Here is a 27,574-nt window from a genome sequence, read left to right as displayed (position 1 = left end):
GGGGTGGGAGTTCAGAGTAAATGTTTAGTGCTTCTTAGAGGTGATGTGTGTGGGGGGCACATGGGGTAACATGCTCTCCGATTCCTGCCAAGGTTTATATGCCCTGTCCTGAGCCCTGCTGCATACCACTAGAACCTTTAAATTGTGCCCGCTCCCACCCACCCCCACCCCACTATCAACAGTTACGTGTTGTCTCTCGTGCTTCTGAAAGGTGCCAGATCACTGGTCCTGGAGACGAAAATTATTTGTTGAGCCACAGAACAGAAACAGCACAAGTTTCCCATCACTTCTTTCCCAGTGCCATAGACTAGTGCTGTTCCAGGGGGACAGACCCTGAGAGAAAAGATAATTCAGTATCCAGGCTCAGTAAGCCCTTGCAGTTTCTGCTGAGAATGTTTCCGAGGGTGCTGATTGACATCAGATCCGGTGGTGGTGGTAGTGGTTTTCGGAGGTGGACCTTTGTTCCCTTAAGAAATAGACTTGTAAGAGTGACTTTATGTCTTCATTGCACTTTCGTCAGTAAAACTTTTGTTGGTCGGGGTGTGAAAACAACCCCTGATCGACAAAAGTTTTACCGATTAAAAGCGCCAATGTGGACAGCGCTTTGTCAGTGGGAGAGCTCTCTCCTGCCGACAAAGAGCGGCTACATTGGATACCATACAGCGGCACTGCTGTAACAGCACTGCCGTGCCGCTGTAAAGTGCCCAGTGTAGACATAGCCTAAGTTACTGCTGATCATGTCTGAATTTCAACCAGCAGCTTAGAAGTTAACAGTTCCACTTCCCATTGTGAATAGCCTGAGCCAGGATGTGTGTTTTAAATCTTATCGTTAATTTCCATTTGCTGGGAATGCTATCACTGTGGAACTATTCAATCTGGTCACCTCTTATGTTAAGCCCACATTTTCCTAGGTTTGACTTGATTGCAAACGGTGGGGCTTCCCTAACTCTGCACTTTGAGCGAGCCCCATTCATGAGTCAGGAAAGGACGGTATGGCTGCCATGGAATAGCTTCTACGCCATGGATACACTAGTTATGAAAACTGAGGAGAACTCCATTCCCAGCTGCGACTTAAGTGGCTTTGTCCGTCCTGATCCAGTCATCATTTCATCGCCACTTTCAACATTCTTCAGTGATGCTCCTGGGCGGAATCCCATAGTACCAGAAACCCAGGTATGAATTGTGGGAGTGAAAAGAATGTAGAAACAATCACTCACTGATGATGCACCCAATTATCAGAGTTTCACCATCCACTCACTGGACTTCAACTGGGACCCTTGTGTATTGATTCTAACAGATGAGCTAAAAGACAGACTTCTCTAATGAAGCTTGTAGAAGCTGTGCTAGGCTTATCTCACCCAGGCATCTCTCCCGACTACCTTACACTCTCTCCTACTGCCTTTCATTATCACATTGTACATCAAGTCCTGTGTATTTCTAACTATAGCTGAGGCTATTTCAAGAGAATTTTGCAAAAACTTTGTATGTGCAACTAACCACAAGCTGCCTTCTCTTATGCTAGTCAGGGGGATAAACGATAAGGGGTTATTTAATGATCTACACTGGTATTATTATTATTGCTGGTTTATTCCATCTTGGCATCCCTTTCGTTTTATAACAATTGCCAGTGGAAGTCGCAGGTTCGTATAATTGCAGCCTCTTGTGGCCCCTATGTATATAACTAGCAATAAAGCCTGTTGTTTTTATTTACAATTTTTCCAACAGACTGTTTTTAAAATGAAAACATAATAGTGTCACACAATTATTAATCCAGAAATCATAATCTAAACTGTATCACTGCAGCATGGCAAGGATACAAATTTTCAACTGTAGAAAGTTTTTAGTTCTTAAGTAAAGTGCAAACAGATATCTCTTCTAAATAAAGTGTACAGTGGCAAGTTTAATATGTCTATTCTGTGTTTCCATCCAGGTTCTTCATGAAGAAATCGAGTTTCCTGGCTCCAACATAAAGCTCTGTTATCTGAGTTCCCGTACTGCTGGATACAAATCTTTGCTCAAGATCACCATGACCCAATCTCTTGTGCCTCTGAATCTAATTAAAGTTCATCTGATGGTAGCAGTGGAAGGGCATCTGTTTCAAAAATCATTCCAGGCATCCCCTAATTTGGCATATACATTTATCTGGGACAAAACTGATGCATATGGTCAGAAGGTTTATGGGTTGTCAGATGCTGTAGGTATGTCATGACATTCAAACTCTAAAACTTTCAAATGATAATGTAGTGCTTATAATGGCTGATTTAGTAAGAATACTGAAATAAGGACTGTTGCAAGAATTTACCTATAGACCAAATACAAACTACGCACATTCTGCCTTCTTTATTCAGTTTTATCCTAGGATTGAGCCTCATCCACATTTTTAGTAGAAGGAATAATTTGGTCTCCATATATCCTGTTTGGTAAAAAGTGATTCTAACCTTTGGAATGGCATGCATACTCTAGTCCACTTGGAATCTAGTGTATATTGTTGTTAGTGCTTGCCTGTATTGTAGTATGCTTACAATTAAAATGGTATTTTCTAGCAGGGGTCATTCCAGCACTTTTATAGCCATTTTTAAATTGCATAGTTAGAGATCTTTATTCTAGCAAGCAACAAAAGAAATGACCTTAAAAACCTTTGTAACTTTTATAGTTGTATCTGAAAATGTGAACAATTGATGTAAGGATTTTACAAATGCGCATTAAAGCAATGTGAATCTGGAAAGAAAATCGTATTTTAAAGATCTGCTTGCTCTTGCACTTTCACATTATTCTAAAGACTTGCAGACAATAGCACCTCTTCTCCCAATAATTCACAGATCCCAGGTTAATGTATGTAGTGTATGGGTGTGTATATACATATACATGCCAATACAAGCCTTCTATAATCCCATTTTAAATGAGCTGTTATATACCATATGAAAAAAATGCCATTAAATATAATAAATAAATCTGGTGAATATAAGGCTAATTAAAAGTAAAATCCTGTCCTGTCATTTAATAGCAGAATTTTTATTAGATTTTTTTAATGATTTTTCCCTCTCTCCCCTCATCAAACTGGTCACTTCCCAAAGCCAATTATTCAATGGAAAGGTCATCAGGTCCCTACAGAGTAAAAGGGAATCAAGTTTCAAGGTTGAATTAAGTCAAAGATCTGAGTTTAATATTGTGGAATAAAAGAGAGCATAATCACTCCATCTCATAGAAAGTGTTTGGGAACCAGTTGTCTTACTGTTTGGAAACCAGTTGTTTTACTATTTGAAAAACTGTCCAGTCATTTTCGTCCATTGCTTATGCAATAATCATCACCATTTTTTCCCCAGTTTCTGTGGGGTTTGAATATGAGACGTGCCCCAGCCTGATCTTATGGGAGAAGAGGACAGCGCTGCTGCAAGGCTTTGAACTAGATCCCTCAAATCTAGGGGGCTGGTCTTTGGATAAACATCATGTTCTTAATGTCAAGAGTGGTGAGTTAACTGATTCCATATGTTTTCTGAACTACATGCCATCATAGCAACTTCTGTCCATCTGTAAAAACTTCATTGCATGGTTTATATTTAAATTCTGAAAAATCCAGTTCCACTGCTTTTCTCGCTATATTTCTGAAAAGTTTTGTAAAGTCTGAACTGTTTTTGTTTCTAAGAATAATTGTGTCATTTTCCAAGAATCACTTCTTACCCTGCCACAGAACAGCACATTCTTAAATTTCCAAGCTTTTCCTTCTGCGCCACTGATCCTTTTTCTTCCTCCCCTTATTCTGCCAATGTTCCACGAGCCTTTTCCTGATTCCTTGTTTTTGCCTTTGGCTCCTGTAATCCTCCTGAAAGATAAACCTAGGGAAAACCGAGAGACATAAACTGGGTGAGCTGGGAGACCCCAGTCCCGTTATAGTCATAATATCAAACACAAATTGGACACAGGGAACAGGATTTTTAGAGAAGTTAAAACAGAGGCCAGGGATGTGGCAATCAGAGAGACCAAGTGACATCAGAAGAGGACTCTGAAGTCCCCTATTGATGATAACACAGATCTACTGCAAAAGACACTGCCAAGTTATCTAGCCAACGGTTGTATGATGTCAGGTTGACTAAACAAATCCATTTACCCCACCACTCAAGGAAAGCCAAACACCGTGGCCTACTGGGTCAATTCTAAAAACAATAAATAATCTCTTCTTCCACACTTTTTCCTTTTGGAAAATTTTGCATCATTTAGGTGTTCTTCAGTGTGAATATGTTTACATTTCCTTCAAGCCATCCATTCTGCAGCCACAGCAAGCAGTCAGCTACACAAAGATGTTGCTACAGCACTAGCAACTGAAGAGAGTTCTAGTTCATTGCACAATAACTCTATCCAGGCAAACCTGAAAAAACACCTCCTTTGAACCTACCATGGTATCAGGGACTTGCAATACTAGGAACCAGAAAATGTCAGGACAGTTAGCTAGTACCACAAAAGCTAACGAGAAATACTTTGATCAATTTCTTCCGGCATTCAGGGTCTGAGCTTTGTGTGTTTTTCCACTGGGTGCGAGGGAGATGCACAGAGAGTAAAAGCAGTTTTCAAGCATCAGACACTTCGTGGAAATATTTGCATCAGCTTTGAAGACATCAGGAAACAGGGTAGTAGATTTAATTGTAACTTTAACTTTTCAGCCCTCTTCTCATTGGGTTCTAGAGGTAAATTATATAGAAATAGTGTTTCCATGTTTTTACCTTCTGGCACACTCTGGTTCTGCTAGTTGTATTGAGTGTTTTGGCTGTTTCTTTCATCAAATTTACTTGACTAGACTTTAGCCAGGGTGAAATAATTTCCAGAAGAGCCAAGTACAGGCTTGAGAAGACAGTGGAGACTGGGTTTAGATAATGGTACCACTATTTTTTTGATATGTTAAAGCAGTTACTCTGGTAAATGCCAGTTTTGACTATGACTGTAAATGTCTGTTTAATGAGCTAACTGAAGTATTGGCTCTGTCAATTTGTGAAAAACTTATTTTAAGGAGTCTTACGCAGGGCCGGCTCCAGCATTTCTGCCGCCCCAAGCAAAAAAAAAAAAAAAAAAAGCTGCGATTGACGGCAGCAATTGGAAAAAAAAAAAAGCCGCGATCGGCGGCGGCAGTTCAGCGGCAGGTCCTTCGCTCCTAGAGGGAGTGAGGGACCTGCCGCCCCCAAATTGCCGCAGGTGCCGCCCCTCTCCCTTGGCCGCCCCAAGCACCTGCTTGTTAAGCTGGTGCCTGGAGCCGGCCCTGGTCTTACGCCACCAGAGATTCCCAAGAAGCTGGTCAAAAAGAGTTTAGGTGGCATTTGTGGGTCAGTAAGAGGTTTTAAATGTCAAAGAATTCAGCACACAAGTTATTTTTATTGCTGTAACTGTACCACTTTGTGTGTATGATCCATGTAATTGTGTAATTTTTTAGCAATTAAATTATTAGTATTCTTTATATTATAACAAGCACCTAAAATGGGCCATGTGCTTCACAGACATATAGGGAGACATAACCTTAGCCTAAGAGCTCACAGTCTGAAAAAGGATACATACCTCGACAGTCATAACCTTGTTAATTGTGCATTGCAAAACAAAGCAAAGCTCCATTAACTACTTAATATGCAGTTGCTAACTATTCTCTTTCTCTCCAGTTATTCCTGTTGGTCCATTCCTGTCATCACTTCTTCTGTTTCTCTCTCTCTGTCTTAGACTTTAAGTGCCTTGAGCTAATAGCTATGCAGGCAGATCTAAAACAGTTACTGTTCTTCACATTTTTTACCAATAGGACTAAGGGAGTTGGAGACTTAGCATATCTTTTTTTGTGACTCTCGCAAACTTTTTTCAGGAACCTTCTTTCTGTTGCTTGCATGAGCAAGTTGCAGAATAGTTAATTGCACAAGAAGCCTAGGTGTCGTTTTCAAAATCAGTGAGGTCAGTTTATTTAACACATACTTTCATGGATGCTATGTGGCAGGTTGAGCTTTGTGGCATTGTACCAGCATGTGCATTCCACCCTTGCATACGGTGTCATGGTTGTTACAGCTGTCAGTGGTGACAGCTGCACTCACGGCCGTGCTATAAACCTCTTCCCTTGAAGATGTAATAATTGGATTTCCAAATGAACATGCAGCTGATAGTTTCCTACAGTATTTTCCATACTATTTGACCACATTGTTAGCAGTAGCTTTTCTGTGCTGTTTGGAGCTGGGGTATCCTGGCAGACCTAGAAGAGGCAGGACTCACATTATCCCTCAGAGTGGTTGGCAGTCCCAATTCAGACATTCTTCTCACCCCCAGAAATGGGGATGCTCCTCTGCCTTCCACACTTTCCCTCTAGCCCTTGAAAGCCTCTTCAGGCATTTTGCTCTTGTCTCTGACTTTTTCCTTTTTCCCCTTCTTCTCCTTCCCTTCATCTCTTTTCCTGTCCTTGCATGAGGGAGAGGGAGAGGCAAAGAAGGAAGAGGACAGGAAAGCTGACACAAGAGTGTCCATATAATAATAAAAATAAACTGAAGGCAGAGGAAGCTCAGGGGCTAAGCTTATCAGGGGCAAGTGCTCTCAGTTCTTTGCCTCTTTGTTTTGCTTTCTAGTTGATGACATTATAACCGTAGCCTTCCTTTAATCCGCCTCTGTAGGATGGGAGAAGAAAGAGATGTATGACAGTGGTTTGACTCATAATGACTTGTAGTGTCTTCTAATACGACCCAACATTATACCTTTAACTTTACTGCTAGTTGAGTAATTCTTGTGCTCAGGCTGCCCTGAAAACACCAACTATCCCTCTCCTCACTATAATGTTGTGAGACCATGCAACTGAAGGCACTTCACCTTACATCCCTGAACCAGTGTCACATCAATTGTTAAAAGCAGGCCCTCTAAAGGTCAACTTTCCAAATTATCATAGTAACCACTTCCATTTCCCTTCACTGTTAGGTATATTGCATAAAGGCAGTGGAGAGAATCGGTTTCTAACTCAGCAGCCAGCCGTGATTACCAGTATTATGGGGAACGGGCGCCGAAGGAGCATCTCCTGTCCAAGTTGCAATGGTCTCGCAGAAGGAAACAAGCTTTTGGCCCCTGTGGCACTTGCAGTGGGAATTGATGGAAGCCTCTTTGTTGGGGATTTTAACTATATTCGGCGCATCTTCCCATCTAGGAATGTCACCAGTATTTTGGAATTAAGGTAAGGTGTCAAACGTAGCCCTTTGACTTATGTAACCTGTGCTGAAATCAGACTTTCCCATTCCTTTTTATAATTTTCTAAAACATTGTCACTTGCCACCTGATAAGTTTCCAATGGAGAAATGGGGCACAGAAAAGCATAGCTCAATATCTATGGATGATAGGGCAATGAATGTTAATAGATAACAAAATTGAAGATTATCAAAGAATAAATCAACTTATCTCTTTTTGTTAATCACTTAATACAATCTCCCTTTACTATTAGACAAAGCCTACCTAGTTTTCAAGACTATGGGATTGACTGCCTATCATTGGTGAGCCAGAGCAATACGCCGGGGCTTAAAAGCCTTGTGAGTTCAGAAGAGTTTTTGATATCAACATTTTTTGTGGCCATCGTCCCCACTCCTTTCCCCCTCCCCCACATTTTTAAATATCTTCCTTTAGATTTGGTCAGTGCAGTTAAAATCAGGTTGATATCACAGAGCCACATGCATAATCAGGATACTATAATTCTTAAAAATTATCTCACTGTGCACAAACAATTGCTGAAGATTTGGTCACATAAATAGAAAAGGCACCAGTGTATAGTGGACCATTTCACCCATTTCTGTTCACTGTCCTTTTTCTTCCCTCTGAGAGAGGAAAGGGCCATTCCTGAAAACCCTCACCCATGTGACTAGTCCTTACTCTTACTGCTCAGTCTCTGGAGACAAATTAATTACATGAGGAAAAACTATATGATTGGATCCTACGTGAACACCTTCTTGGTACTCCTGCAGCTCACTTGTTGGCTGTCAAGAGATGCAGCATGATCAAACTACTGCTCTTGTAAACTTTAAAAAGCTGACAAACACCTCAAGAGAATTCGAATAGCTAGCCTATTTCTCTGATACTACCAATAACCAATCACTTCACTTTCAGTGCCTGAGAAACACAACAAAATGATTGGGCTAGGAAGAGATGATGAACTTGGTTCTGGTCTCACACCAGTTTTCCACTGATGTAATTCTGTTAACTTCAATGGAGTGAGTCCTGATTTATATTAGCATAAGTGAGGTCAGAATCAGGGTCACTCTATGCTTAAGCCCATTCCCTGACACCTGTCTTGTGCATCACTGCACATCAATGCCTCTTCACCCCTGGGAACATCATTCTAGAAAACAGACTTAGGATTATTATCATCAGATGTGAAATAAAACTGGCCATGCTTCCTATTAGCAGATCAGTATATGTTCCGAGCAGGTAGTTTGTGTGGCTGTGTGACCCACCATAAACATTTATCATTGTAGAACATCATTGCACTCTGACTCCTCATTTTATATGATTAATTTAATTCATCCAGTTGGGTTGTAGCCTGCCTTCAGACACATAGCTCGGCACAAGCTGGGAGGGGTTGCAAGCAGTTCAGAGGACCGAATGAGAATTCAAAAGGACCTTGACAAATTGGAGAATTGGTCTGAAATCAACAAAATAAAATTCAATAAAGATAAGTGCAAAGTACTTCACTTAGGAAAAAATAAAAATGCACAACTATAAAATAGGGAATAACTGGCTAGGTGGTAGTACTGCTGAAAAGGATTTAGGGATTATAGAGCAACATAAATTGAATATAAGTCAGCAATGTGATGCAACTGAGAAACAGGCTAATATTGTTCTGAGGTGTAATAACAGGAGTGTTGTATGTAAGACACAAGAGGTAACTGTCCTGTTCTACTCAGCACTGGTGACGCCTCAGCTGGAGTACTGTGTCCAATTCTGGGCACCACACTTTAGGAAAGATGTGGAGAAATTGGAGCTTGTCTAGAGAAGAGCAACAAAAATGATAATAGGTTTAGAAAACCTGACCTATGAGGAAAGGTTAAAAAAACTGGGCATGTTTAGTCTTGATAAAAGAAGACTGATGGGGGATGTGATAACAGTCTTTAAGGGCTGTCATAAAGAGGGTGGTGATCAATTATTCTTCATGTCCACTGAAGGTAGGACAAGAAGTAATCAGCTTCCAAAGGATGTTGTGAAATCCCCATCTTTGGAGGTATTTAAGAATAGGTTGGACGAACACCTGTCAGGGATGGTTTGGGTTTACTTTGTCCTACCTCAGCGCAGGAGACTGGACTTGATGACTTCTTGAGGTCCCTTCCAGCCCTACATTTCTATGATTCTATAATGTTTATAAGTAAAGGCCAACATTTTCAAACTGAGGTGCCTAATATTAGGCATTTATTTCCATGTCACCTCAGCATCTCTGAAAATCAGGTCATTTTTATAGGTGCCTAGCAGTAGACTTCCAAGTTTGAAAATGTTGGCCCAAAATTTACAAGAGGACTTGCTTGATCATTCTTCCCTTCTGGCTGTGCAGGTGAACAAGTATCAATCTCAGCCTCTTTAGAATATGGCAAAAAAGTAAGAAAGCACATCAGCAAAGGTCAGGGTGCTTATCCTTTCTTTATGCTTCTATCCGGCTACCCTTGTCTTTTATTAGTCTGTTTTCCATAGCATAGTTTTCTTGGCCTCTGTAACAACTACTAGCAATGAACAATGAAGCTATTTCATGTTGGGTACTGTTGAAAATCTACAACAGGCTTGATACAGTCTTTGGACTTACATTCGTCGGTTTAACTCTGTGTTCTCAGAAAGGAATCTGGGTCCAGTCCTGCAAATGTTACTCATAGAAAACATCCTCGCTCAGAAGAGTGGTCCCATTAAAATCTGTAGGACTTACATGAGTAGGGGTTTGAAGAATTGGGCCCTTAGGTATGAACAGGACCAGAATCCCAAACTGGCATATTTGCAATTTTATTAAAGCTTCTAATATTTCCATAATTAATATCAAAATATTCCTTCATTTGTGGCAGATAATGAATACCAATCTGGTCTTACATATGCAGTGTAAATCACGATGAGTAAAATTGTATACAAGAACAGAATCATGCAGGATATTTCACTTTCACTAAGCAGTATAAAATTACCCCAAGACATCAACTGATATCACTGGCTAATAAGAAGTTTGAGCCAGGACTGTTACATGGCACAATTTACTGAGTGAACCTTGCAAAGTTCCAAGCTTCCGACTGTGCTGTAAGAGCTGCAGCTCAGGAGTTACGCACATCATTGGTATTCCACTCAGTGTGTATTTTTAAACAAAATTGTATAAACACAATAACACACACTAGGCGCAAAAATATATATTAATTCACATCTGGGAATATAGAGGGCACTTGCCTTTTGGCCATGTGCCTAGACAGCACACTAGGCATCAATTGATACAACACAATTCATGTCGTTCAGTCTTTTATTGCTTTGTTATCAAATAGCAGTAACCAAAGAATTACTTTGATCAGCTTAGAGAGTTTCTTGATCAATGGCTGCATTTACAGTCAAACCTGCTTTAAGCAACTACCACAGGGACCAAAGGGGGAAAATGTGTTGCTTAGTAGAAATTGGTCTAAAGGTTAAAAAAAATTCCTTTTGGAAACTACTTTTGGGTAGTTTAAAGTGTTTGCTTTCAACTGTTAGAAGTGATCCTAGTGCCGGTTTCACTGTATATTAACCACACCTCTCCGCTAAGCCCACTGTTCCATGTGGTAAACTGCCACCTTCTTCCCCCCTCTCTCTCAGCACACAAGATGAACATTTTTCCACATAGTGATTATTTCAATGATCCAGAAAGTGTCTTGCAAAATATGCCTGGAGGGAGGGTATCATAGCAGGGAACTATCTGGTGATTACAACACCCCCTGGCGTGCTTCATCCCGAAACCAACCTAAGGCTAGAGCTGAAGAGAGATTTCCTCTCTTGTGTCCTTTTGTAAAATAAAAACAAAATGCTATGTATGCATTACCATCTATTCTTCAGCTAACTGTTTGTTCTTTTTTTTCCTTTTGTTCCCTTTCTATAAAGAAATAAAGAGTTTAAACATAGGTAAGACCAAAAGTTCTTTCCCATATAATTTGATACAGTTTGTTTGCTTCACTGTGTTTGCTTTTTGTGTTGTGCTTCTTGTGTAACATAATGTTTTTCATGTACCAAATATAGTAACATTTTTATGTGCTAATTGTGTGTTATGAATATGATAAACGTTAGCAATTATGAAATGCAGTCAAAAAGAAACCAAATAAGTTCTGACAGTAATTAGGAATTTCTAGTGGAATGCAAGTATAATGAACCCAAAGTTAACTTTTACATAAGCATTTCTCCCTGCGGTCTGTAATTGGTCTAAACAGTTGAAGCAAACTATAGCAGTAGCTTTTGAAAATGCTGGACAGGGTTCACAAAGGCACTAATGAACTGGAAATGGGTCAAAAACTCATTTTCAACTCATTAATAATTTTTTCTGGATTTTCTTTCTTTCTTTCTTTCTATTGACTGACTATTAACAATGTGGTGGTCTGGTTATATAATTGATTAGTTAGTTTAACTGGAGTTTAGAATCCATTTCTAAGGGCTTGTCTAAACTGGCAAGCAAAATTGGCGCTGCTGGGATCGATGCAGTGGCATCGATTTAGTGGGTCTGGTGAAGACATGATAAGTCGATGGCAAAGCGCTTTCCCAGCAACTTCAGTACTCCACCTCCCCGAGAGGCAGAAGGTAAGCTGGCGGGAGAGCGTCTTTAAAACCTTTTTAAACAAAGGATATGTTCCCTGCCTTCATGTAAATCTAATAAAGAATTAAAGGGATTTTTTTAATTGCAAAGGGAGAGGCCAAAGCTGCTTAGCCAGTCAAATGCTAGTTTGGGAACTCTTTATTTCTCCAGTACAGTATATACAGTATGTCATGTCTGTATTTGAGAAAATAAGCCATTAGCTCTTTGTGGGCGTAATGAAGGTGCATCATTTTAGATCAGTTTCCATCTGCCAAATTTGATTTGCCCCATTATCAAACTTGGAGAAAAAAGCCCCTCATATCTTGTGAGCTTGCTGCTGAGTTTGGTGGATAGGCTCACACCCTCTCTGCCCTTGTTCGGCTCACAATGGAGAGCAAACACATATATAACAGGTCTGCATCTGTGCCAATGAGTTGCTGAAACAAATGATAATGAATGCTGTGAATGAGATCACTGCATCATGATCATAGCCTGAATGGAATTCTGATGGCAGGGAGGGGCGGTGAGCTCAGTGTATATATTGATGACTGCATAAGAAAGATAGAGAGGAAGAGGACCAGAAGGCACCCTCTGTGGGCTAGAGTCTGCCACCCTACCTTGCAGTGCTTGATACCTTACTTCCTCTCGATTTCAGTAGGACCTACTTGCAGAGTGAGGTACTACTCAAAGTGAGTATGGTGACAAAACCTGCTCTTCAGTGTTAAAGGGAAGCATGTCTAATAGCATGAAAGAGGGGGAAGCATCAAAACAACATTTAAAACTTTTTTTTTAACTAACAAGCCTGGATGTTTATCTGTTGGAAAGCTAAGAGGTCCTGTTAGCTAAAGTCAACATCTTAAGGGCTTTTCCTTGAACCTAGCACTTATCCAAAGCAAAGATAGAAAATTCAGTTAAATATTTTTTGGTGAGGAAAGAGGAAGGGAGAGGAGGTGATGAGATGACCTGGTGGGAAGGCATTATGCTGTAGAAGACAAGACAAAGGACTGAGAGATTGAGTTCTAATCTCAACTGTTCCACTGATCTCACTGCACAAGTCACCTAATTGCTCTGTGCCTCAGTTTCCTCCTCTGTGAAATGGGTATAACAGTACTTACCCATCTTTGTAAAGGGCTTTGAGAACCTTGCATGGGATAAAACTGCCAAGTATTTTCTATTTATTTATTGTACTTCCATCTCTTCATTGTTATGGTCCTTTGAGTCTTCTGCAGATGGTATTACCTCTTCCCATTTAATTTCAGCCAATTCAATCTCCTTTCCAGAATCTACTGTTTTTGAGCAAAGTGCAGAAGGTGCTATTGACTCAGAATCATGCCATATTACAGGCAGTGTCAGTCTGTTGCAGAGAAGGAGGATTACAATAGAGAGTGTTTTCTCTGTCCCTCCTCACTCCCCAAAATCTGGCTGTCCTCACATATGCACAGTTGTCTGTGTACTGCTGATAATCCATCTGCAGAAGGTGCCAATGGCTATATTTCCAGTGAGAGTCTAATGAAGAAATGGCTTATTTTCTCCATCATAACTTGCCTTGACATATCCTCACTCTTGGAGTTGTGCACTTTTGCCATATGAATCCAGGAGTGTGGATCTTTGGAGGCAAATGACTCCATTTACTGGTAAGTAACCTGCCTTTTCTCTTGCTGTCCTCATTTGTCCTCCACACTTTTAAAATCTCCATTGACCTTAAATAAGGTCACCATAGACTCACAAGACTGGTAAATATAATAGAGATCTTGTTTAAAAACACATTAAAGTGAATCCATCTTGTTCCTCTGCTCCAGCTCTAGTTATATGTGTTAATGGCTGACTGAAATTTCACAATTTGCAGATGGTTTGTTAAAATAGTTCCAGAATTTGATAAGCTGTCAAAAATTATAGTTTCATTAGAGATATAGCAATACATCTGAGCATCCACTTGTATAACAAATCATGACTAGTCACTGCAGAGTAGCCCAGGTAAAAGCCAAATACTTGGGCTCTCTCTGATTTTAGTTACATGGCCAACTTCGTATACTATTTTAAGAACAAATGAGAACAAACTTGGTTTAAGGATAAATTTGTTATGCACCTACTTTCTACTTATGTAAGACCTCATGAATTTGGTGTCAGAGTATTCATGACTCAGAGGCTGATGCTTTGATCTCATTCCTGAGATTTCAAGGGAAGTACAAGAATGACAACAGTTAGAGATGAACCAAAGAGATTTGGCCTCGAGCAGGTACCTCCAACTACTCCCTGCTTCCAAATCAGAGTATAGCAGCATCTTTCCTCCTTCTCAACTTATTATAGGAGTGCTGAATGAAGAATCTAATGTTCTTTACTAGTTTACTTCAATACATTAAACTCTTGCTTTATGGAAACAGTCCCTAGCAAAGGAATAATAAAGAGATGTGATAGTACACACTGGAAAAAAGTGTCTCCTCAGCACATTGGTTCAACACAGTGCAGAATTCAGCCCAGTTGGTGGTGGATTTAGAGCTTCACTCCATAAGCAAGGCACTTCCACTGTCTCACTTTTTCAGTACTAATCCTTCTGAGCATGCAACCGTTGATACTTAACATTTAGGAACACTAAATGCCAGATTTATCCATCTAACTCAGGGGCTAGTCATCTTTCTGGCAAGCATACAGGGATAACAGTGGGAGGAGGGAAGGGCCTTTTGCAAGAAAGTGATTTTAAGAAGGGGGGGCAAGCTCCACACTCTTCAGAAAATACTGACCAGTCTGTAATCAGAACCCAGACACATTATCTATTTTTCATTCCTTTTTTTCTTCTCTTTGGTTCATGTTGCACACAAGCCAAGCCATTTGTAGAGCTTGTAGCTAATGTATTTTTAAAAGAATTGTGCCCAAATGAAGCAGTAATATATCAGCACTGTGGGAAATAAAGGGTTTCAATAGGAAAGTATAACAAAGTCCTTAAATGGAAGTAACTCAGATCCCTCAGAATATTAAGATGTCAAACTGTTCTTTCCAGTTCTTTAAGTGGCAGATAACTGTCTACGGCCAAAAGGTCTAGGATGTTTTTAGATTGCTCAGCCATCTCTGTTTTCTGTTTTTCCCTCCTAAAGCAACAACCCTGCCCACAAATACTACCTGGCTGTGGATCCCGTTTCGGGTTCACTGTACGTATCAGACACCAACAGCCGACGAATTTACCGAGTCAAATCCCTCACTGGTGCAAAAGACCTGGCCGGTAACTCTGAAGTGGTGGCAGGGACTGGAGAGCAGTGTCTGCCATTTGATGAAGCCAGATGTGGAGATGGAGGGAAGGCAGTGGACGCAACCCTAATGAGCCCTCGAGGTAAAGGAAGTAAAAGAGACTGGAGAAAGCAATTGTCTGAGGCTAGGCTGGATCTGGATATAATTCTCTAGTAATTAAATCACTACTTGCTTGGTAATTTTTATTCTGTGCTTTAATCACAGCGGATTGGCAAGTGTTCATGCTTTAGTTAAAGCAAACTTTATTACCCCTTCACTGTTTGCTGCAAAAGGAGATTTCACTGAATAGGGCTTCCTCCTAAAAGGAAACTTGCAGACAGGAGAAAACACCATTGTTTGAAACACAAGCCTTTTTGGAGAAGAGGAGGAATGCCTGCTGTAGTATTTTTCTTAATTTCAGTTTTGATCTTCATTAGCCTATTCCTACAAATGGGAAAAAATGGATCTGTCTTTTTAAGCTTCTTTATAATTTATAGTAAGGAGCCATAAAGGATTTTGGGGAATTTTTAAGTTTTTTTTTTTCATCTCAAATGTAATCAGGAATATAGTCTTGTTTTCACTATTTTGCTTGGAGCACTGAAATCGGTGGCTTTGGAGCCCTCTAATTAAGAGGGTGGGTTTGTCGAGTTGTTAGCAAAGAGAGTTTTTCTTTCAATCATTTGCGTTAAGTAGGTGTTGTTAAAACCAAATAGAAACCCCCCCACAAAGGCTCTTACTCTGCAAGCACTTACACAGTTGCTTAAATTTTCACGAGTAGCCTGAGAGAATGCAATGGGACTACTGGCATGTGTAAAGTTAAGCACATGTGTAAGGGCTTGTCTACATTTAAAACACTGGGGCTGCTGTGGCACTTAGAATATCAGAGTTGGCAGGGACCTTAGGAGGTCATCTAGTCCAACCCCCTGCTCAAAGCAGGACCAATCCCCAGACAGATTTTTGCCCCGGGTCCCTAAGTGGCCTCCTCAAGGATTGAACTCACAATCCTGGGTTTAGCAGACCAGTGCTCAAACTACTGAGCTATCCCTCCCCCTATGTTGCAGTGAAGATGTTTCCTAAGTCAGTGAGAGGGCTGCTCCCATCAGCATAGTTACTCCAGCTCTCTGAGAGGTGCTAGCTACATTAACGAGAGAATTCTCCCATCAACCTAGCACTGTCTACAGCGGGGTTAGGTCAATTTAACTGCAACGCTCATGGGTGTGGATTTTTTACACCCCGAGTTATGTAGTTATACCAACCTAATTTCTGACTGTAGACCAGGCCTGAGTGTTGGCAGGAATGGAGCTCAAAGAATTTTAAAACATCCTGAGTGAAAACCACTTCCACTCTCAGTTATTTTTGATTATGTCTATGGGGTCAAAACCTACAAGTTCTCGAATTACACATAGAGTTTTCCAGGAGAAATGAAATCTGAATGTTTCATGTAAGAATCAAGGAGAAAAATCTTTCTTTAAAAAAAATAGTTTCAAGTTTCTTTATACAGAGGCAGAAAAGAGCATAAGTCAAATTAATGAGTTAATGCAAGATTCAAGATTAAGGTTGACTTGTTAAAAAACCACAGGTTTCAGAGTAGCAGCCGTGTTAGTCTGTATCTGCAAAAAGAACAGGAGTACTTGTGGCACCTTAGAGACTAACAAATTTATTAGAGCATAAGCTTTCGTGGGCTACAGCCCACTTCTTCGGATGCTGTCTGTATCTGTACGAGTTTTTTCAGGAAGTTGATGGATTTCCACTCCATACGGCATCCGAAGAAGTGGGCTGTAGCCCACGAAAGCTTATGCTCTAATAAATGTGTTAGTCTCTAAGGTGCCACAAGTACTCCTGTTTTTTTAAAAAACCACAGGATAAGTCAGCATAGTTCCATTGACTTCAATGGAGGTACATTGATTTAGCTGAGGATCTGGACTGCAGCGTCAAGGGCTGAAGGCCTGAAAAAATGGGGATGAACAAAAAAGCAGCACCTTGTAACCATCCATATTTGGAATAAACTTATCAATAAAGCATGAGACCAGAGCACTGATTGTTGCTTATTTTGCAAACCTGTAGGAATTGCAGTGGATAAGTACGGGCTCATGTATTTTGTTGATGCCACTATGATTCGGAAAGTTGATCAGAATGGAATTATATCAACTCTGCTGGGCTCTAATGACCTAACTGCTGTTCGACCACTAAGCTGTGATTCCAGCATGGATGTCACCCAGGTAGAGTTTTACTTCCTCTTTGTGTATGTGCCATACAACAGATGGCTATTTACTTTGGATAATTGCCTGGCCATTCTCTGTAGAAAATACAGTATGTTAGACTCCTCTGAAAAAGGATTTAGAGGGTATTGATGACATTATGCAGGGCAGGATAACAGCTTATATAATTAGTTACTGAAAAGAATGAACCTACCCTCTTGCAGTGGTTAATACAAGTTATTTACACAGTTATAGAGAAATAAGTTTGAGATAATGGAAGTTATTGTATGATTGCCTTTTATTTTTCTGTACTTGCTGTAGACTTTCAGTAATGTAGCATTCAGTCCTTTGCAACAGATACATAATTAACCAAAGTTAGCACTGTCCATAGCTTTAATTTGTACATGCAAGTATTAAGTAGAGCACTTAGTTCCATGATTTACTCTGTTAAACCATTGACTAATTTGCTGCCGTTTCACATATAATTGTTATGTGTTGAAAATAATTTATTTCTTTGGTGTGAGTTATACAATAATAATGAATTATCGTGTGGTTCATAGGTGCGGCTGGAGTGGCCAACTGATCTTGCTGTCAATCCCATGGATAACTCGCTTTATGTCCTGGAGAACAACGTCATTTTACGGATCACAGAAAACCACCAGGTTAGCATCATCGCTGGACGTCCCATGCACTGTCAGGTTCCTGGGATAGACTACTCCCTTAGCAAACTGGCCATCCACTCTGCGCTGGAGTCAGCCAGTGCAATTGCCATCTCACACACAGGAGTCCTTTATATCAGTGAGACAGATGAGAAAAAAATTAATCGACTACGCCAGGTAACCACCAATGGAGAGATCTGCCTCCTAGCTGGGGCAGCTTCGGACTGTGACTGCAAAAATGATGTCAACTGTAATTGCTATTCTGGGGATGATGCTTATGCCACTGACGCCATCTTAAACTCCCCATCCTCCTTAGCTGTGGCACCAGATGGCACTATCTACATAGCTGACCTTGGAAATATCCGCATTAGGGCTGTTAGTAAAAACAGGCCCGTTCTTAACTCTGTCAACCAGTACGAGGCAGCTTCTCCAGGAGAACAGGAGCTATACGTCTTCAATGCTGATGGCATCCACCAGTACACTCTCAGTCTTGTTACCGGAGAGTATCTGTATAATTTCAGCTACAGCGCCGATAACGATGTCACAGAGGTGATCGATAACAATGGTAACTCCTTAAAAATTCGTCGGGATAACAATGGAATGCCACGCCATTTCCTGATGCCCGACAATCAGATTGTCACACTGTCTGTCGGCACGAATGGTGGACTCAAGGTAGTGTCTACCCAGACCCTGGAACTTGGATTAATGACTTACAATGGAAATAGTGGGCTCTTGGCAACAAAGAGTGATGAAACAGGGTGGACGACCTTTTATGAGTAAGCAAGTTTTTTAAATTTGTTGAGTATGCATTTCTCTTTCAAGTGAGCGTGGTTAGGGCCTAATATAATGCCCATTGAAATCAATGGTAGTCTTTCTTTTGGCTTCAATGAACATTGAATCAGGCCTTTAAATCTTGATGTAATAGGGTACTGGAGCCACGTGTGTGATTTTGTTAACTATAACAGTCTTGCGGTGTCCTTGCATAAGGGCCTGAGACGGATGCGACCTGTGAGCTGCTGAGCACTCTAAAGTCCCAGTGCAGAGTATGGATGGTGAGGGAGCTCCCCCACCTCCCAGCAAATTGCTAGCACCTTGCAGGGTCAGTAACTTGCATTTACACTGCTGTTTGCAGGATTGGGCCCAGCTTTCTTTGCCGTAAGTGGGAGTGCAAAGAAGTCCCCTTCTCCAAGCTGGTCTGCCCAGTTCACAACACAGTAATTTGTGGCTACACCCCACAGGGCTGCCTCTGTCAAGAGATTTCAATATTAGTTTCTTTTGGAACTGAAATTACAAGTCTTGCTGTTCAAATGTCAGGATATTGGACCCATATTACATATAGGAGATAAAGTGTTGATTAATTTTACTGATTGCTCATTCTTGAGATAGCTGAGGAAATTAGATCCCAAGGTATCTGTAAGACCCCAGTGTGACTTATATAATTTGTAGATAGCCCAAAAGCACATTGGTTTTCGTGAGCAGGTAGATTAAAAAAAGACAGAATTTCCTCTTTAACTGAAATGGATCAGAGATAAAGTGCCTAGGTATATTAAAAAGCTGGAAAAGCAAACCAGATTTTCTCTAACAATTATCTTGTCCTTAATAGTATTATTGTAATTTACTTGGCAACAAGAGGGTTTCCTAAATAAGTAGCGCTCTATGTGCTGAATATGTAAAAGTGAATATTTTGGCTTTTAACTATGGCAAGACTGTCTATCTAGAGTGTGAGAATTTTGATGAAACACTTAATTAGTGATACATTTAGTAGATATTTTTTCCAAGTTAGACTTGGACAATATTTGTCCAGCTTTATTTACAAGTGACTGGACCTAGATTTGTTTTTCTAAGATTGTCCTCTGAGCAATAGGTTTGCACCTCTAACATGTGCCAAAGCATCATATTATCGTCTACTACTTAAACACTGCTGACTTTTTGTAAGAAAATAAAACAAAAACAATACCTGAACATAAGTAACTGGTTGATGTAGCTGGAAAAATAACTGAATTATCAATGCACATCAGCATTATCTGTGTTTTGTGTTTGGTTTATAAAAAAAGAAAGACAGTGCCACCTGGTGGTCACTGTATAATTTGACCACTAATTTGAACATCTGTCTTATAGATCAGGGGTCGGCAACCTTTCAGAAGTGGTATGTCAAAGTCTTCATTTATTCACTCTAATTTAAGGTTTCGTGTGCCAGTCATACATTTTAATGTTTTTAGAAGGTCTCTTTCTATAAGTCTATAATATATAACTAAACTATTGTTGTATGTAAAGTAAATAAGGTTTTTTAAATGTTTAAGAAGCTTCATTTAAAATTAAATTAAAATGCAGAGGCCCCCAGACCGGTAGCCAGGACCCGGGCAGTGTGAGTGCCACTGAAAATCAGCTCACGTGCCGCCTTTGGCACGTGTGCCATAGGTTGCCTATCCCTGTTATAGATAAAGCTGCATAATTGTTATCTTTAACACATAAAGGCCTGTTTCTTTAACATATGTCAGATATTTAATCAGTTACATTACTGAGGCCCAAGAGAATGCTAAATACTGATCACTGAATCAAATTTTTAACTGTATCTGACTTTTGTGAAACATCCTGATGAGGAGATGTGCATGGGATTTTAAATAGACCTTTACTTAGTTGTTATTGATTATCAATAGTTCAAAGTTCACAGGCAGTAGCAACTAGTTTGTTTCCTAGAAAGTACACTTTAAATCAAACAGCACATATTTTAATGAATGGATACAAAATAATTACAAGTGCACAGATTTAGATGAATAAAATGGCAATATTACAGTAATTTAGAATAATTACAAACTACAAAAACTTATTTTAAAAAATGATCATTAGAAATCATTATTTTTTTAAATTACAAAAAATTCAAAATTACAATATTGATTTACCTAAGGGTAATTATAAGTCATGATTGAGACAGTATCTTGGCGTGATTTTACAGGAAAACGTCTGATAAGTTTTCTCGGACTACTAAAGTGGAAATATGACTTGCATGTTCTGTGATGTGCTGACATGCATCTTGAAAGTATTATATGTTATTTTTTCAGTGTTCATAAAATTGCTAGGTGCTTTCAGTGGGACTATTCCTGGTGCTAAGCACCATGTACTAGTATGCCTGGTACTAAATAGTACAGGATTAAGCACTAGATTAGTAAATTAGTATGTTTGAGAAAGGATAGATAGTAGCTAATTATCTCCTCTGTTTTGCGAGTAAGTATTGCAGCTGGGCTAAGTACTATGTATAACAATATATAGCCAGGAGACAAGAAAGGTTATGCTTTCTGTTCGTCTACAATGTCACCAGTTGTATATGCATTAGCACCCTGATCATATTCTATACCCTTGCAGCCCAAGTTTCTTTCATGTAATTAAAGAACAGAGCCACATGATCAGCTCTGTCTAGGTTACAAAACATCTGTAGTATGCCATCCACAAAGCTGTCTGTGTCTCTGGGGCATTTTTAGTTACAAGAAGAATGTGCGTTATACCAAGTGTGTGGGAAACAACGTGCAAAGGGCGAAACTTAACCCAGTGTGTAAGATGCAAATTCTCCATATGGAAAAATGTGACAAAAGATAAATAGAGTCATGTAGTTGGAGCTGACCGTGGGTAGCCAATTTACTGTGACTCTTTAACATCCTGAGTCCATCCCAGCACAAAGCTGTTTTGTTAATGAGACGGTAAGTAATAGTTAAATAAAATATAGGAGAATCCCTGTCAACACAGCACACTGTATTCGTTTACATTTGAGATTGAATGTGTGAAGTATTTCCAGAGAGATAACTCTCTCTCTCTCTATCATTGCTGCATTTGTTTTGGTAAATATAGGATCATAGCAATTAAAGATGGAAAAATCTATTGGATCATCAAGTCTGCCCTCTGTAAAGGCAATATGTGTTACCTCCAACACCATTACATCCTCACATTCAAATACAGATAATGAGTCCCCCTTATCGTAGTAGGATAGTGGAGTTGTGAAATGACCACACATAAAAATCTTCTAAAAAGTAACATAACATAACAATTGCCCTATTGAAATACAATGCTGCCTTATTTGGCATTATTGGTTTTTGTGCAACCTATATCTGCCAAAAGCTTTACATAATTATTTTTTTAAATGCACTTAATTCACATTATGAACAGTCAAGGCTCATGAGTAATACAACAGCTGACAGCAGGTTCACATAAGATAATTTAAGCTTGTTTTTTGGGCATGAGGAATAGTTCTTTGAAGTGGTCCCTGATAATATCCCACTTGACCTTTGGAGTATCCCAAGAAAGTGATGAAGTTTTCCCTTGAATCAGACTTGTTTTTATAAGGCACAGAATAAGGATCTATTTAAATGTATGTGGATATACACCTTGCCTATCTCCACATTAGCGCAAAAGCTGCTGTTATACCTTTATTGTGCTTCATATCTGAAACCAACCTAGCTAAATCTTTTCTACAGGCTGTCAAGCAGTTGCATATTTTAAACTTCTAAAGGTCAGAACGCAGGCCTTAAAGAGTGTACAGGGTATTTAGGTGCTCAGATGTTAGAGCAATGGACACATTATAAGAATTCTGTATAGAATACAGAATAGAATATTGGCACAAACACGCAGAAGGGATGCACAATGTAATCAACAATACCTGGGACAATTTGAGAGGCCTGCAAACAATGTGGCAAAAATGGTGAAAGGATAAAGTCTTCTTTCAAAATATTATTTATAACCTGAATATGTATGTTGAGAGATGTTTGAGACTAAATGCTTGGATAATCACAGTGCATTAAATCTTTGGAAAACCCAGTACTTGCCAACTGAATCTACTTAACCCATTAACCAAAAAATAAAATAAAAAAAGGATCCATTCACCTTTCCCCTCTTGTCATGTTGCAGTGGTAATAACAACTCCGGGTCAGAGCATTTCCTGAAGATTAATGGCTCCCAGCTGAGTCTTAGGTACTAACTTCTCCCAGGCACTCATCATTTCCCAGGAAATGTCCTGCTCCATCATAGTCATTGTTTAATAAATGCATTATATCTGTCTGCTGCCCAACTCCAGGAAATCAGTTTATGAGCCACCAGCATCACCCATTAAGGAAGCTTTCATCAACTGCCCTATGCAAAATCAATGATGTCCCTATTTCCAGGGTAGCTCTTGGTCTCACCCACACCTCATTAACTCTGCTACTTACATTCCCTCCTGGGCAATATTGTAGGTACAACATGGGGCAAAATCCTGGACCCACTGACATCAGTGGTAGAATGCCCATTAACTTCAGTGGAGCCAGGATTTCACCCTGGGACTTCATTTTAGGAACATAGGAATTGCCTTACCAAATCAGAGCAGTCCAGAATTCTGTTTCAGAGAGTGGCCTCCACCAGCTGTTTATAAGTGGAAACAGTTCCACAGGGTCATTATACATTGTGGGGGGGGGGAGTATTTCCTTTTGTCAGTTCTAACTGTGCTGCCTGGAGTTTCGTTAAAATTCTGTTTTTCTATTGGGACAGGAGTAAGTAAGATTGTCCTATTTAACTTCTCTATATATTGATGGGTACAATTTATATGTATCATTTATACAATGATTTTGTATACCTCTAGCATATCCCCCCTTAAATTAAACAGTCCCAGTCTCTTCAGTCACTCTTTTTATGATACTTGTTTCATGTTTCTAGTAATTTTCATCCCTTCCATTTCTGCTACATGTTTTTCAAGATAGGGTGATCCAAACTGAACTGTGTCCCATGCAAGGGCATACCTCTGATTTATATAAATGGCATAGGAATATTTTCTATTCCATTCCACTTTGAGCAGAGATGTTCAGTGAGCTGTCCACAGTGATGCCCAGTTCCTTTTCTTGCATTAATTTAAACCCCAGCAATGTGTATGAGTTGTTCAGATTATTCTTTCCAATTTGAATTATCTTGTATTTAATGGTAAATCTCACCTGCCATTGTGCTGTGCATTCACCTAGCTCTGAGATCACTTTAAAGTTCTTCATGGACTTTTTTAGTCTTAATCTAAATAATTTTGTCTTCTGCAGATTTCACCACCTCCTTGTTCTGTCCCTTTTTTGATAATTGGTAAACATATTAATCCACACTGGCGCAGCCTGATACAGACTTTTGGGGGCACCCTACCGTTAACCTTTCACCAAACTGAAAATTGCCCCCCCTCTTTTTTTTTTTTTTCTCTTTATTTTCTGTTTCTTAGCTGATTTGTGGCAGAATTTTATGAGTACTTCTTTTTCTTAATAGCCTCTTGTGAAGGACTTTTTCTGGACTTTCGAAAAGCCTTTAACAAATTACATCAACTAATTCTCTCTTATCCAATATCTTGTTGGCAAAGAATTCTAACAGATTACAGAGGCATGATTTTTCCATAGCTAATCCAGTTGTAGTGGCTTGCAGATATTAAAATATGTATTGATTCTGGGCCTAATGCTGTTCTCAGTGTCAACATTGTAAATCCAGACTAACTCAATTGGTGCAATAGAGACCAGAATTTGTCTAGAAAAACCTTAAGTCACAACCATAGATTGTTTTCAAATACAGCGTATTGAGCGACTCAAAATGTTCTAAAAGATCAAGATCTGTTTCATGCCATATTTTAGCAAGAAGCTGCTGCATTAATAATGTCGACTAAATGAAGACTATAATTATACACATGCTTATTTTGCTCTCATTAATTTATCTATTAGCTATGACCACGAAGGACGCTTGACCAATGTAACACGTCCCACTGGAGTGGTGACCAGCCTTCACCGGGAAATGGAAAAATCTATTACCATCGATATAGAGAATTCCAACCGGGATGATGATGTAACAGTCATTACCAATCTCTCCTCTGTGGAGGCTTCCTATACAGTGGTTCAAGGTACAAGAGTGTACTTTTCAGTGCTTTAGACACAAACACCAATATCTCCCTAGTACTTTAAGGGAGCCGTTCTCAAAAGATTCATATCATAAGTGCACTTTTGAGCAGGAAAAAAAATAACATAAGGTTCTTGGAGGAAACTCCCATACATACTCTGTGAAAATGGCAGTACCTCAGGACAGGCAGGGGAAGTTTTGTCTATCCTAGTTGAGTCAAATACAATATGATCATTACCTGTTGTAAATTGGCTCTGCTGATGCCTTTCATGCCAGGTTTACTTTACCCACATTCAGAGTGCATTGCACTCCAATGCAACATTGGCTATGACTTTAGGGACAAAAAGGTAGATTCTTTACAGTGACGTAATGAACTTGTATAAACTATCTCACTGTAAAATCCTAGCTGAGACAAGGTGTAGGCAGTTTTTAATCATAGTGTAACTTGATGAGATCAGCCCCCCAGCCCTGTCGCCCTGATTTATCTAAGTTAATTCTTTCAAGTTAATGGAACTGCTCATTTGAGTAAAATGCAGGATCAGGCCCTTTTCTGATGCCATGACAAAAAAAAAACCCATGTTTTCAATGCAACATTACCACGTCAGAGAATGCTGCCACAGCTGGCATACCACAGAAGAGATCAGCAATAAAATGGTTAACTGTTCCTTTGTGTGAAACTTTCTGACATGGCCCAAACATTGTATATGACACAGTGTAAACAGTCACAGTTACCAAAGATAGATTGAAAGGAGTTTAGTGGATGATGTTTTTTTAATTAAGAGATAATGTCACTGGAATAAGAACATTGTCACAGGACAATAGTCTCCTTCTGACATATAAATGTCAACATTTATAGACTATTATCCTCTGACACCTCCTGTTCCAATGACTTTATTTCTGTTATACCAAATGATTAATTATGTAGATGCTGTCCTTTTGTCAAATGGATATTGATGCTTTGGTGAGCTGCGCACAACTGAAGTACTGAAAAGCTCCATTCTGATTGTCTTACAGAATAGAGCTGGCTGTGTCAACCAGTCAGAGAATAACATGGCTATAAAAGTACAGTTTTATTTTTATAACTTTTATCAGTAAGCGAAAAGGCCAGACATCTGATTGGCTAGCCTAGCTTCTTTATTGTCGGATAAAGAATGACACATACACACATAAAGGATTGTGTCTGCCAGCTTGTATTGTTGGGGTATCACACCTTTGGGATTTAAAACTAATCTATAACACTGTGCTGTGTATCTGCTGGGAGGGCAGTTTTTAAAAGACTGAAAAAGAAGAAGGGATTAGTTGTTCACTTCTGACAAAAGATTCCAATGGTCTCTTTTTACATCACAGTGTTTAATAGGCTTGTTATTCATCCCACAGTTCAGTTAAAAAATATAATTTTCCCCTGGGTTTTGCTCATTTTAGAAATGCATCCACATAAATTATGGAGCTGATATACGTCAGTATATGTTTTGATTTACAATTCAGAGTACCGTATATACTCGTTCATAGGCCGAATTTTTTTAGTAAAAAAGGGAAGCACCCGAGAAGGGGGTCGGCTTATGAACGGGTATAGAGAGGAGAGGTGGGACACAGCCCCTCCCCCCAACAGAGGGAACAAGGAGAGGCAGCCCAGCCAGCAGAGCCAGAAGGGAAGAGGCGGGGCCAGAGTCTCTCCGCTTCTGGCCACGCTGCTCTCCCCCCAGCCTCCGAAGCAGCTGCAGCTCCGGGGCTGGCAGGCTGCAGCCGTGCCACTCGGCCCCACCCGTCAGAGCAGGCTGCAGCCGTGCCACTCGGCCCCACCCGTCAGAGCAGGCTGTGGCCGTGCCACCCGGCCCAGCCCGCTGGAACATGCTGCGGCAGCGCTACCCGGTCTGGCCTGCCGGAGCACGCTACAGCCGCGCTGCCCAGCCTGCCGGAGCAGCTCCAGCCAGGCCAGAGACATCCTCCCCTGGCCCTCCCCAGATAAGGTGGGAAGGGATGGGATGGGGAGAGTGTGGGGGTCCCGGGCTAGAGGTGGGGTCATATGGAGGTGGTCACAGGGGTTACTACCCTGACCCCCAGCTTCTCCGCCCCCAAAAATTTCCCCACCAGTTGCTGTCCCGGCCAGTCAGGGTAAGCAACTGGTGTGCCAGGACACTTTGTTTACTTAGGTTATCTCCGTGCCTGTGGATGCTCGAGGTAAACAAACCATCTCGGCCCGCCAGCAGCTTATCCTGATGGCCTGGGAGCCAAAGTTTGCTGACCCCTGAATTATAGGGTTGGCTTATGAACAAGTCATAAAAATTTTCCGTTTTTACTTATCCATCTTGGGCGGGTCGGCTTATAAATGAACCGGTTTATGATTGAGTATATATGGTAAATGGAAAACAACAGTATAAACTATAGCACCTCTGCAGGCTAGCAACATTAATACCATTGTTCTTTACATAAGTCAATAACATTGGTAATATCTACCATAGCACAACGCAGGCAGACTTCATTTGACATCAATGGAAGTACCATGAAAACCTATTAAGTTGGTGCTATCTTCTCTTTATGACTAAAGTAGCTAAATATTGTTTTTTATTATTTTACTAGACCAAGTGAGGAATAGCTACCAGCTCTGTAATAATGGCACTTTGAGAGTGATGTATGCCAATGGAATGAGTATTAGCTTCCACAGTGAACCTCACGTCCTGGCTGGTACTGTGACCCCTACCATAGGACGATGTAATATTTCCCTGCCAATGGAAAATGGCTTAAATTCAATTGAGTGGCGCCTGAGAAAAGAACAGATAAAAGGCAAAGTGACGGTGTTCGGAAGAAAGCTCAGGGTAAGTGGAACTCACTGTTACAACAACAGTCTTTTGTCCTGTATCTAGACTGTTTTCTACTCTAAATGA

At 40.2% G+C, this 27,574-nt stretch overlaps 1 protein-coding gene across 12 annotated transcripts in view; it reads left to right on the top strand.

The window, feature by feature from the left end:
* Positions 1–27,574, top strand: part of TENM2 (teneurin transmembrane protein 2) — an 812,220-nt gene that overhangs the window by 766,603 nt on the left and 18,043 nt on the right. For 10 of the 12 annotated variants that reach the window (XM_065409745.1, XM_065409744.1, XM_065409743.1 and 7 more), the window contains 10 exons: positions 912–1,173; positions 1,931–2,198; positions 3,324–3,467; positions 6,919–7,168; positions 11,065–11,085; positions 14,836–15,068; positions 17,030–17,184; positions 17,724–18,598; positions 24,521–24,696; positions 27,270–27,505. In XM_065409745.1, coding sequence (XP_065265817.1) covers positions 912–1,173; positions 1,931–2,198; positions 3,324–3,467; positions 6,919–7,168; positions 11,065–11,085; positions 14,836–15,068; positions 17,030–17,184; positions 17,724–18,598; positions 24,521–24,696; positions 27,270–27,505 — 2,620 coding nt within the window. The remainder of the gene's footprint in view (positions 1–911; positions 1,174–1,930; positions 2,199–3,323; positions 3,468–6,918; positions 7,169–11,064; positions 11,086–14,835; positions 15,069–17,029; positions 17,185–17,723; positions 18,599–24,520; positions 24,697–27,269; positions 27,506–27,574) is intronic. The other 2 variants (XM_065409748.1, XM_065409751.1) reach the window with 1 other exon arrangement.

This window comes from Emys orbicularis, chromosome 8 (assembly GCF_028017835.1).
Source record: "Emys orbicularis isolate rEmyOrb1 chromosome 8, rEmyOrb1.hap1, whole genome shotgun sequence".
Lineage (NCBI taxonomy): Eukaryota > Metazoa > Chordata > Testudines > Emydidae > Emys > Emys orbicularis.
Note: the sequence above shows the minus strand (reverse complement) of the source record. Positions and strands in the feature narration are given on the sequence as shown.